This window comes from Athene noctua, chromosome 15 (assembly GCF_965140245.1).
Source record: "Athene noctua chromosome 15, bAthNoc1.hap1.1, whole genome shotgun sequence".
Classification (NCBI taxonomy): Eukaryota; Metazoa; Chordata; class Aves; order Strigiformes; family Strigidae; genus Athene; species Athene noctua.
The window spans coordinates 14,796,622-14,809,764 of record NC_134051.1 but is presented as its reverse complement, the minus strand read 5'-3'; the positions used below and the strand labels follow the sequence as shown (position 1 = coordinate 14,809,764).

At 47.6% G+C, this 13,143-nt stretch overlaps 1 protein-coding gene across 1 annotated transcript; it reads left to right on the top strand.

Annotated features, from left to right (window-relative positions):
• Nucleotides 1–1,297: 1,297 nt before the first annotated feature.
• Nucleotides 1,298–13,126, top strand: SNN (stannin). Its single transcript, XM_074919723.1, has 2 exons — nucleotides 1,298–1,414; nucleotides 10,337–13,126. Exon 2 carries the CDS (start codon nucleotides 10,413–10,415, stop codon nucleotides 10,674–10,676), a length of 264 nt encoding a protein of 87 aa, XP_074775824.1. The 5' UTR covers nucleotides 1,298–1,414; nucleotides 10,337–10,412; the 3' UTR covers nucleotides 10,677–13,126.
• Nucleotides 13,127–13,143: the final 17 nt, after the last annotated feature.

Here is a 13,143-nt window from a genome sequence, read left to right as displayed (position 1 = left end):
AGCAAGGGGGGACGTTGGGAGCGATGGCGTTTGTCTGCCCAAGTCCCCGTGAGGTGCCATGGAGCCCGGCTGTCCTGGGGAGGGCTGAGCCCCTGCCTGCCCGTGGGAAGCGGGGAATGAATCCCTTGTTTGGCTTTTGCTTTCCCTCTGTGCGGGGCTTTTGCTTTACCTGTTAAACTGTCTTTATCTCAGCTCATGAGTTTTCTCACTTTAACTCTTCCGATTCACTCCCCCATCCCACTGGGGGTGAGTGAGCTGTGTGGGGCTCAGCTGCCAGCTGGGGTTAAGCCACGACGATATAAACCAGCATCTGTTTTGTACAACTGGTGTTGGTATGAGTCATGGTAACTTCTGAACTTAATCTTCTGTCAGAGGCTATTTCCAGAAGTCCTTTTAGCAGAAACCTCGTCAGACTTTAGATGAACCTCAAACAAGTTGGGATCCGTTTCGTCAGCAACTATAACCCCATCAGAGGAATTGCAATAATGCCGTCAGAGGAACTGCAACAACGCCGTCACCTTTTTGCTCTCTGGCGTCAGCAAGGTCCATCTTCAGCACAAGGGTGACAAAACCCCGTGTTGGCCGATTTCCTAATGCATTTGCATAGTTACTCCGCCACCACGGGGGGAATTACTAATTACAACGGACATGCGGAGGCTGAGATCCTACCAGACGTGAGACGACCTTACCGCGAGTCCGGCAGGCCTGCCGCGCCGCCCCCCGCAGGCGGCCTGGCCTGGCCGGGGCTGCCCGCGCCCACCAAGCCCGGCGGCGGCTCTGGGCCGGCCGTGGCCGTGGCCGTACCCGCGCCCTTGCCGCACGGCAGCGCGGAGAGGCGAGAGAGGGCGTCTGGCGGGGCCACGGCGGTAGCCGCGGGGTTTCACCCCCGCAGAGGCTGGCGAGGGCAGCGCCGGGCCGCGGCGGGGCCGTCCGGCACCCTCGGTCTCTTCGCGGGGGGGGCTGCGGGGCTGCCCGGCGCAGGCGGCGTCTTCCCGGCCGGCCGCAGCTCCCTCCCGCCCTCGTCGCGCCGCCGGGCAGGGCCGAGGGCTGAGGCGGCGGAGCGCTGCGGCGGGAAGGGGCGCGCCGCCGCAGGGCAGCGCTCGGCCTCGCCTCCCTCGGGGCCCGGCCCCGCTCCCCGAGGCCCGCCAACCGCTCACGGGGCGCAGCGGGGCAGCGCGGCCGCCGCTGTCAGGAGAAAGGGAACGGGCGGGAGAGGGCGGGGGGGCCGAGCCGCCGCCCCGCCCGTCAGCTGTCGCTGGCCGGGCCCTGCGCGCCGGGCGCCCATTGGCCGCCGCGCGGCGCCGCCCGGCCCCCGATATAAGGCGGCGCGGGCGGGGAAGGAGCCGTCGCGCCCGCGGTGGCGTCGGTGTGTGCGCGCGCCGCGGGACGGTGCGCGGCGGGGCCGCGGCAGACGGTGAGCGGGGGGGCGCGGGCGCGGCGGCCCCGTTCGCCCCGTTCCCGGTCGGGGGGCGGGGCAGGCTCGGCTGGGCGCCGTGCGGGCCCGGGCGCTCGGGTGGGGGCGGGCCCGCCATGCTGCGAGCCGGGGCGGGGGGGCGGCGAGGCGGGCGCGGGCCGTGTCTCGGGGAGGGTCCCGCGCGGGGGCAGGGCCGGAGCCTGGGGAGCGGCTGGAGGGGCCGCCCGTGCTCCCCCCCGCGGGCGCCGCCGCGCCGGGGCCGCCCCTTCCCGGGCCGCCGCGGAGCCGCTCTTTGTGTCTGCGGCGGGGGCGGGGGGGCCGTTCCGCGCCGGCCCCGCCTCGCTCCCGAGCGGTGCCGGGGCGCCCCGCAGGCCTCGCGCGGGCCCCGAGGGGTGGCTCGAGGCTTCCCCGGCGGGGCCCGGCCCGGGCGGCGGCTCTGCCCCGTCCTCCCGGGCGGCGCGGGCTCCGTCCCCTTCTCCCGGCTGCCGCGCTGCGGTCACACGGCGGCGCCTCACGGCGGCGGGGGGGCGCGGGCCGTGCCCGCCGCCAGCCGGGCCCCGCTCGGCCCGAGAGGCTCGTCCCCGCGCGCTCAGCGCCGCGGAGCTCGGTGCGAGGAGTTAGGTGCGCGCTACGGGGCGAGTCCGGACGGGCCGTTATGGTGACAGTCCTGGGAGCTCACGGTAACGTGAGTTGTTCAGAAAGAATCGTGTTCCTTCCTCTGAGCATCCGCAGTGTACCGTGCAGTCTTGCGCTCTTCCTTTTCCTGCCGTGGCTGCAGGTGTAGACGTCTGTCAGTAGATGTTGCTTTTGAGTAGACCTCAAGAACTTGGAACAACTTGTAAGACTCTTGCCTTGATTAGCACATAGGTGAAACAGTACCCGATCTTCTTCCTCTGATGACCTGTGCCAGAAGCTAGTGGTTAGGCGTTGTTATGTAACTCTGGAAAGCCGAGAGCAAAAGGGACTCGGGACACAGAGCGTCTGGAGACCAGTGTGATCCCTCCCCACGCGGGGGTGTGAGGAGGAGGGCTTCTCACTTGCCAGATGAGATCCAAACCCATTGTGACCTTCACGTCTCTAATAAGGTGATTCTGAAACTGTTTAGTAGAGGACTCCTAGCCTGAGCTCTAGAGCAACTTGGTACAGGTATGTGATAAGACTTTTGAGCTGTTGATAAAAACTGCTTGAATATCAGAAACATATGGGTGCTATCTAGCTGCTCTTAGACAAAGCTATTAGAAAACCCCAAACATTTGGAGAGCTACCTTGAATGTGTAAATAGAATTTTTTTAATCAGAAAACTTAAATTTGCCATCTCAGCATTCTTTATAATTTATCAAGAATTAAGCTGTGCCACAGCTATTTAGACAGCATGTTACTTCTGATAACTGAATGTCAGAAGTGACCCTGTTATCAGGACAGACCTCTCGTTGAGTTCCACGTGGATGTGACACTGACAAATACAGAGTGTGACAGATGCTTTACCAACCATGCAATTGCCTCTGAAACAAACATAGTCTTAAGACTGGAAATCTGCTTCTAGTTCTGTATAAACTGCCTCACAGGCAGTTACAGCATAAACCTACTCCACTTGCTGTGCTATTGCAAAGGTTTGTCTACTTGTGAAACTGTTGCTGTGTCTGGGAAAGTTCCTAGCCTGCTGCTCTCCCCTCTCTTCATTTTACTGTCTTCTGTAAAATATTAACTTCTGTGTGGTTTAGCTTGGTGTAAAGCTTTAAAAGTGATTCTTGATTAAGTGTAAGGTGTTACTACACCTCATGTGGAAACTAACTGCTGTTTCAGTCAACACTGTTAGGTATTGGCTTTCATTCTAGTGTTTCTAACAGTTTCTTGAATACTGAGTTGCTGGAAGACAGTCCATAGCTAATTAGCCACAGAAAAGCCTTTTTTAGTTGCCTTCCCTGATCTCTTATTCTTAATCACAAGTATAGTAAGGGATGGGAGGAGAAGATTGGCATTGAAGACTTCAAATAAACAGCTCTCCGCTTCTAAAATAGCCTCTGTCCAGTCCCCAGTTTGTGCGAGTAATTTGGCTTTATCAGAAAGAGGTGGCATTAACTAGAGTTAATTAAGACTAATGGTGATCCCCCTGTTTTTGGAAGTGCTGAAGCCTGAGCACCCCTGTTTTGTAAAGGCCCTAACTCCCTGTGGCTTGGTGGTGTGGGTGCCGCACACACTTGCGTGCCCCTGGTAGATTACAGCTCTGATTTTTCCAGAGGGTTTTCCCCCGATCTTCCATTGGCAGTGAGGATGCTCTTTGATTGCCAGTGAGGATGCAGCATTCCTCAAAAGTAATCTTACAGGCACATAGAGGAAAAAGCATTTTTCACAATTAGTACCATGTATGCAAGCTGCTGTTACCTTGTCTTTTAAAGGTCTTAACATGGAGGCTTTTAAAATAAACAGTCATTACTAAATATTTTTGAAACTTTTTAAGCTGAAGACCATTCTAGCAGGCTTATTCTCATTTCCTTTGTCCTGCTCCATTCAATCTACTTTAGGTGAAATACTGTAATAGAAAGTAGACCTCCCACCTTCCGCCCCAAACTCAAAAAATGAAAGCCCCAAGACTTAATACTTGCACTTTAAACACAACTGCTTGAGGACTTCGGTATATTTGGGTGAACTATAGTAGATTTGCTTTTGAAGTCTCTTCCTATAGCTTTGGCTTCTATGGTGGCAGTTATTTCTTTTCAGAAATGTGCCTGCAGGCATTAATGATAGTGAACTTAGCAGCAGAATGCCTAGAATCATGAAAAACGGTTTAGAAACTAATGCCAACCTTGCACTGAATTTTTCCCCTAGCAGCCTTCTGCAATTTAAACTGCCTGTTTGTCCATTACTTATAGCTTCTGAATTGGATCAAAAAAACTTCACAACTGAAGTTCTGAGTAGAAGCTTGTATTAGGCGAAAAAGAAAAGAAGCTATTATTTATGGAAAAATGGGTTAATAGCTGATGTTTTCACTGGTTGATTGCTTTAAGAACTGAGATAGGTTATTTGCAGTTCCCACTAGTGAATCTGACTAATCTTGCTAATGAGTAAATGTGCTTAGATGCTTGCTTTGATAGCAAGTGTGGTGGGAAGGCATGTAGCACTAGAAGTGCCACCAAGTATATATGGCTGGTGTAAGCAATCCCTCTGAAGATTAGGAATTCACAGCTTTTAATATCTTACAGTAAAAGTGGTAAAGTCAGTGCTGCCCCTAATATGTATGTGGGGTTTTTTAGCTCAGGTATGCTTTAAGGAAGTGAGTCTGAAAGCTACTTGTAATCTCCTGACAGAATGGAGTATTTCTCCCTTCAAGGACTCTTCAGAGAGCTTAATCTTGATTTCAATTAGTTGCTGCTGGAAAAAGTAGTGAGGTCGGAGTTCTGCGTCTAGAAAACAACCCAGAAACCAAAGGCCTCTCTGGTAGTTCTCGTTAGTATAGTTACAACATGCAAATTTACTGTGCTAAGGATAGAATTAAAGCTGCAGGAGAGCTTTAGCTCTAGGTATACAGTGACCTAAAGCCAGAAAATTCACAGCAAGAGCTAGCAACTACACTGTAGCTTTTAGTGACAGAACACTACAGGTGTTTGAAACAAAACTATCCAAACTAAAAAAAAAAAAGTGCTACCATCCCAGTTACTATCATACACTTTTAACTAGCTGTTTGTGCCATTGTAAAGCTGTACAGATGCTTAATGCATGACTTTATGTAGGGTGCTGACTCCAGAGTCCTTGAGTGAGAAGGATAAGAAGACATGCATGCAGAAGGAATGACTTCTACACTTTATCTCGTGGAGAAGTGGAGTTGAAGTGCTTAGAGAAAGCAACTTTGAATTTCATCATGGTGGCCTTTTCCTGGAAGGTGAATGGCCATGGAATAATCTTTCAAAAGATACGTAGGCTTGTTTTCTCCTACAGCTCTTAGTATTAACTATGGTATGGTGCAAAGATGTGAGGAGCTTTCCAAATAGAAGCTAGGAAGGGCTTCTTTGTACAACGTGATTATCATGACAGTATTAATGTGAGATCACAGTTGTTTCTGTGCCTAGAGAAAGGGAATTTACTGGACAGTACATACAGTGGAAGTTGACTTCTGTCCCAGAGTTCAAACTGATGCAGATCCTTTGAATTTTTAATCAAATGAAAAAGCATTCAGAATTTTAAAGGTAAAAACCTATGTGTTTGGCTGAGAGATCTTCAAGAGGAATCTTCAGGTTGCTGTTTTGCATTCAAATTTGGACTGGAAAATGTTTAGAAAGGGTAAATCAGTCTCATGCATCCTGGAGGTCCTAGTTCTCCATCTCTTAACACCTTCTACCTTGCCATATTGAAGCAAAATCACTTGAAACACAGGAGAGCCAAACCCAGCTAGATGTAACTATTTTTACCTAAACACTTTGTTTACATATCCTGCCTCAAGGACAGGTCTGGCAACTTTCTGTTCTGTTTATATTTACTACTGTTAACATCTCAGTTGTCTTAAAGAGCTCTTCTAGTTAGTGATAATAAATACAAATAACCCCTTAGACTGGAAGGATGAGTCTGACAATATTCTTCATTGTGTGTAAAGTTAGGAGCAAGACTTACACTAGAAAGGATAGTCTCCCAGTTAACTCTGTCCTTTTGTAAAGGATTCATGTGAATTTATTCTAGAATGAGCTGTCATGACTAAGCTGAGTTGACTTGCTAGAGCAGAGGATGAAGAAACCAAGCTGTCATATCTGAAGTGTAATCAGCATGTTCTTCCTGGCCAGCTCTGCACCTTGAAACTCTCTGCTTATGCTCCTGACTGGCATCTGCTGTAGAACTTCACATGTTCTAGAAGCATCAGCTGTGTGGGAGTTGCCAGTGACTGAAGTCACCCACTCATGGAGAACATATAGGCCAGGAAAGTTCTTCCTAGTGCCTGCTGAGAAACAAGACTGAGGGAGACTTCAGTCTAATCTTTGTATAGTTTAACACCAGATTTTTCCAAAAGGTGGAAGTAGGGGTTAAATTACCTCACGACTTTAAGCAAGTTGTAGCAGTGTTATTAAGCAGTAATTGTGGTGTTAAACAGAAGTGTCCAAGAACAGTAAATAAGAATTAAGAAAGTACTATGCAGCTGTTCACACAAGGACAGCAATAAACTTTTACCTCTAACTCCTCTGAACTGCTCCTGTGCATGCTTTGTTCAGAAAAAGCACCTTTCTAAACAGTGGACTTCTGGGTCCAGCAGTACTCAGGATCCCAAAAGAAATGGGAATGGTAAGAACCCAGGGTGTAACCTGCTAAGAGAAAGACTTGTCTCAAGATGGAGGTCTGCACCCGTAAAGAGCCCTGTTTTTCACTCGCACAGGAACTCGCAGACCTACCTGTTTTCCAGGTCAAACTGAGACCATTGAAGTCTGTGGCTGTTAAAAAGGAGGAGGGAGAAATATATTCTCTTAGAATCCAGATCAATGTAGGTCTTTTGTTACCTGAATCTAACATCTAGCTCTTGTTTTCAAACTTCTTTCTCAAGACTGCTTGCAAAGGTCTGTGCCTTGCTAGCTATTATGCTGAAGTCTAAAAGCAGCTTGCCAAAAGATGGGACAATACAGAGGATGGTGATATGGGCAGTTTCATTCCTTTGATGATAGACCTCTGATGCCATCTAGTCACTTGAAGTCTGGCAGAGGGGTGGCACTTGCAATGTTAGTCTCCAGTATTAAAAGCGATTTGCTAGGTGACAGTAACTGTTTAGTTCCAATGTAAGGTTATGTGCTGCACTACACTGCTGTAGAGAACCAGTGCTAGCAGGTTGTCATTGCTGCCAGCAGTTGTGCAAGCTGCAGAAGAGGGCTTAATGTGGACATGCAGTGCCTGCATGAGAAGCAAGATAAACCATATTTCATGCTGATGCTGTACTGTTGTGGCTAGATCAAACAGTGCTGCAGTGCAAACATGCCCTGAGGAAAATGAACTACATGCAAGTCACTCTTAATCATCCTCAGCTGATCACTCTGTGTTGAATAAGCATTGCAGAACCAAGATGATCATGACAAAAATCATAAGCCTCTCTGGCTGCGGTGGGCACACCATTCTGTTGAGGATGTGTGGTGTGGTTAGTTGTGATTTTGTTTTTCTTATTTGGGCAAAATCAGTTCTGCAGGGCTTGGTTGGTTGTATCAGGTACACTACAAGCTATTGGTTGCTGTATTTTACAGGGCTGGAAATGTAGCCAGAGTGTGTGCAGGTTAGTATGTGACACTGGACCCTAACGGCACTCATGCGGAACTTGTCTTCAGTGGATGTGTCCTTGCTGAAATGGCTACATGGCAGTGTGTATGGGTCTGCTGTTCCATGAGATGGTAGGGAATAAACTTGGTCACTAGCTTGAATTCTGTTGGTAAGATACTGCACTGTAATTGCCTTGACTCTTTCATGTGGAAATGCTGGTGAGAATTCAAGTGCAGTAGGTGACCCTCACAATGACCTAATCGTTCCGGCTCAAGGTTGGTTAAGACTGACCCTCTGAGGGGTTTGTATGAAGATGCTGCTGTTCCAGCTGAGAGACTGCCGCAAGGATGGCTCCATGTCCACGTGCAGAGCAGTGACGAGTGCCGTTCCCCAGGGGCGGGGTTGGCACCGGCGCTGTTTAACATCTTTGTCGGTGCCGTGGACAGTGGGATGGAGGCACCCTCAGCAAGTTCACCAACGACACCGAGCTGTGTGGTGCGGGGACACGCTGGAGGGAAGGGATGTGCCATCCAGAGGGACTGGACAGGCTGCAGAGGTGGCCTGTGCAAACCTCAGGGAGTTCAACAAGGTCAAGGGCAAGGTCCTGCCCGTGGGTCAGGGCAATCCCAAGCACAGACACAGGCTGGGCGAGGAGTGGATTGAGAGCAGCCCCAAGGAGAAGGACTTGGGGGTGTCAGTGGATGGAAAACTGACTGTGAGCCAGCAATGTGTGCTCACAGCCCAGAAAGCCAACCCTGTCCTGGGCTGCACCCAGAGCAGTGTGGGCAGCAGGGTGAGGAGGGGGATTCTCCCACTCTGCTCTGGTGAGACCCTCCCTGCAGTGCTGTGTCCACTGGGGGCACCAACATAAAAAGGACATGGACCTGCTCAAGCAGGTCCAGAGGAGGCCACAGAGATGATCAGGGGCTGGAGCCCCCCTGTGAGGACAGGCTGAGAGAGTTGGGGGGTTCAGCTGGAGAAGAAAAGGCTCTGGGGAGACCTTAGAGCAGCCTCCCAGTGCTTAAAGGGGCTACAGGGAAGGGGGGAGGGACTCTTGATCAGGGTGTGTGGGGATAGGATGAGGAGTAGGGGCTTTAAACTGAAAGAGGATAGATTCAGTCTAGGTGTAATGAAGAAATTCTTCCCTGTGAGGGTGGTGAGACACTGGCACAGGTTGCCCAGAGAAGCTGTGGCTGCCCCCTCGCTGGAAGGGTTCCAGGCCAGGTTGGATGGGGCTGTGAGCAGCCTGGGCTAGTGGAAGGTGGCCCTGCCCATGGCAGGGGGGTGGAACTGGATGGTCTTTAAGGTCCCTTCCAACCCAAACCAGCCTATGAAGAGCCTTTCCTGGAAAGGTATGTGGCCCTCCAATAGACTGGCACTTAGAGCAGCCAGAAGATAGTCCTGTTACTCCATTGGCAGTCAGTGGCTACGTGTCACCTGAACTGCAGATGTTGTTCTGCTCTTGCAGCTGATGTTAGAACCACTAGGGACTATATCTACTGTACCTGAAATTGTAATACGGAGTCCTAACCTGATTCCTACAGCAGTCCAGAAATACGTTCCTGCGTAGAACTGGTGGTATCTTCTAAAGTCTTCCATGAGTTTCTTTTGTTAAAGGGCTTGTGTAGTAGGAAAGAAAGTGTAATGACTGACTGTCTTATGTCCCATCTGGAGAAATGTAAAGCTACCAGTGTGGTAAACAATTAACTTTGAAATTTAAGGCAAGGCTCACATGACCCCTTAAATAATGTTGTGACTTTGGAAGTAGCAGAAGACATTCCCTACACACTTTTGTCCTCCCAAACTCTGCAGCAGACTAAGGAAGTCTTGGAGCTCCTCCTCTCTCCCATTTTCCTGCTTACTGCCTCTGTTCCAATTTCAGCTGTAGTTCTAACACATTACCTTGCTCTTATGGTTTGAAAGCCACTAAGAGGAGCAGAAGGTTAAAATAATTTTCCCCTTGTTTTGTTAGTCTTCAATAAATCTAGCTCTGCCTGCTTCTTATGAAAAACGCATATAAAGCAACATCTGTTTTTATCAGCTCAGTGAACAACCAATTATCATGTAGTCAACCCTCCTGAACAAACCAGTGTTACAGACAGGCTTATAGTAATGCATTAGCATTGCAGTTGCCTTTGTAATTAGCTTAACAATCCTAGAACTGTTAGTATGTCAGAAGGCTGTTTATAAATTACATTTTAAAAATGGGCCAGACTTCTGACTTGCAAATGTACTGTGTCTGTAGGATTCTGTTAGGAAAACTAAAGGTTGCTGAGTTGCTACCTTGTCATGGATTTGAGAGGCCACCCATGATTTAGCATTTGTATTAAATAGTCTTAAATCTCTATACTAAACTGTATAGCTTCTGTACAGTCTATTACGTGTCTGTCTTGTCTCATCTTCTGTCTCCTAGTAAAAATTGCTACCTCTTAGCAGGCTGACCATGTGTTATTTTGACAAGCACATCAAGAGTTGAAATAAGTTTAGCTTTCATTTTGCTTTAGTTTGATGTGGAAACCTGCACCTTCAAAGGCACTTTGTTGAAGAAATAGCTTAAAATGAGTACAAACTGTGGGAGTGCAAGAAGCTCCGAGCACTGAATGCAGGAGTGCCACTGTGAAGGACACCAACCATGGAGATAATGTTGCTGACTATGGTAAAACTGCGTAACTTCATCGTGTGTTTATTTTTTTTTTTCCACTGTAGGAGTTTGAAGATGCAGCAAGCCTGATAGAGAGGACAGAAGAATCTCCTTGACATCAGACTATCTGAAATACTGACCATGTCTATTATGGATCATAGCCCCACCACTGGAGTGGTGACTGTTATTGTTATTTTGATTGCTATTGCAGCTCTTGGTGCCTTGATACTGGGCTGCTGGTGTTACCTGCGTCTGCAGAGGATCAGCCAGTCTGAAGATGAGGAAAGCATTGTGGGAGAAGGAGAAACCAAAGAGCCCTTTCTTCTGGTGCAGTACTCTGCTAAAGGACCTTGTGTAGAGCGGAAAGCTAAGCTTACTCCAAATGGCACAGAAGTACATAGCTAACTTAGAGCAACACACGGATATGGACTGTGCTTATGATGCGTGTAACCAGCAGCAGAATCTCTATACTGTGAAGAACCTGGTCACATGCATGCTACTCGTCAGCAAACACCCTGATGAGGATTAAATAAGCTTTGTTTGCAACTGCATGCACTGAGAAGTTGCACTTTGCATCAACTGTGTATCCTAATTCCTCTGACAGGAGCTGACTCACCTGGTGTAATGTCCATTGCCGGCGATGGACGCAGGGATATATTGGTGTGAAGAGACTACTGGTGTGTTTTGTTACTTGAATGTTTAGCTGAGCCTATTTTGATGGATCTACTACTGTAATGTGAACTACTTTACAACTGTGAACTGTAAATAGGCTGCCAGAAGCTTTCTGCTTTGTGTTCCACATCATATGGGAATATGATGCAACTGTCCATAACACAAGGGGACCCCTGAACCACAACTGTCGATGGGATTCCAGACCTTCAAAACCAAATCTGCAGTTAAAGCTTGCTTCTGCTACTAACTTGAGTGCAACAGTCAGAAAGTCAACTCCTGTTCTTAACAATTTATTGGACTGATGCAGAATACTTTCTTTGAAAACCAGGTATAAGCCTTCAGTAATGTGTTGAGGGAGGAAATACAGGAGCTACAAGAAAGGAAGTGATTGCCTTTAGTTGCAGCTAGGTGGGTTAAGCTTTTGGCTGCTAGAACTGAGTTCTCTATGTAGCTACTGCAAGGAAACTGCCATTTTGATGGATTCCAACCTGGGAACTAATGATGGAAGCTGAACCCTCAGGGTTGGTCCAGAAGGTTTCCAGGAGTTAGAAATGGTAGCAGAGCAGGTGTTTTTTTTTCTTCTGTAGGTCTGCATGCTGAAACTGCAGAAGTGGTTACTTATTAAAACTGGTATAAGTACAACTAGTATGAATTTTTCCTAGAACCCCATAGCAGTTAGGGTGTATGTTAACAGCCTGTTGTAAAAAGGCATTTTAGTCTACAGACAGTCAACTTATAGAATTCAGTTAATGTATCTTGTAGATAACTCTCTTGATTTAACTGTACTACTACAAGATAAGTTTCAGTCTTTCCTACAAAAACAAATGCTGATATGGGCAAGAGATTGCTGGTCAGTTTGTAAAGGTTTGTAGCTTCCAAATAAGGACAGCCCTTCCATTTCCTGCTCTGTGCTACAGTTCAGCTATAGACACTGTAAAACCATGTGTTAAATTGGGAGGTTTGGGCCTCAAAGGTTTGGGGGGAGGTGAGGGGGGCAGAAAGGGGAGGAGAAGGAACAACACTGAGCCACCAGTGGCAGCTTACCTATTCTCTTAGGGTAGGCACACATGCTTTGAGGCCACTGACCTGTTTTCTATGACTTTGTACATAGCTTCCTTTGCCTACTGAAATTTTTAAACAAATTGCCTAGGAGGAAAAAAAGCTACTGTAAATCTGTTCCCTTAGATAAATTACAAATAATGAAGTCCAAGTTATTCAGCTCTACAGGAAGCATTAGACTTGCTTCTTGTACCTGTGCATAGGGAACAACTAAGTAACACGGGCCTAGCAAGCTTGCTTGAGAATTATGACTGTATGCCAGACAATAATGGCCTAGAAAAAAAAGTCTTGTCCCTTTCTTCTACAGTAAGATGCTGACTTGCATTTTTAGTGCTACATTTCCTTTTTTCAATTGAAAGCTATAATTCGAAGCAAAATCAACAGTGTCAGTAGCAAAAAGCTCCTGCTGTTGCCTCTTGAGTACAATATGGGATACAGCTGATTAGAGGGCTGTTCCTGTCCTGGCTTTTTTTTAAGATACTAGTCTCATGAGACTTGCATGTATAGCCAGACCCATATGCTTACACTGCTGTATTTTAAACCTTTTACAAATCAAGGAGAAAAGGATTAATTCAGTAAGACTTTTAGTTTTCAGTAGAGAACAGTTCACACATGGCTCTTGCAGGTTTCAAGACAGTCAGATAACTGGTATACAAAAGTGATACAAAGTGCTGAAGTTCTAGAACAGAATAGTTGTAGCAAGATGACTTTTGTCCATTCAAGTTTACTGATTACACAGATGAAGTATCTCTATTTTAATTCAGCAAAGAATGCAGTGTGAAGGGTAAACTTCGATATTATGGAAAAGTATAAATCAAAGGTCTAATTTCTCTTCTAGCAGCTGTAAGAGAAAGCCAGTGAAAAATAACTGGTCCTTAGAGGTGCTTCACACTGCCCCTAAAAATCAGCATCTTTAATTTAAATGGATAGGTGTTTGCAAGTTAGTGCAATAGTAAAGTGCAGAAAGTGTTTTCCATTCTCCTCTTCTCTTTAGATGTGGGTATCTAATAAGTTGTTCAAGTATACAAAAATATTCCATTTGATTTTTCTTTTTCTAGCTCATGTGGGGGAAGAAGTCTTATTTACAATGAATTTCAATAAAATTTGCATAAATACCTACCCAATACTGCATCATTTGACT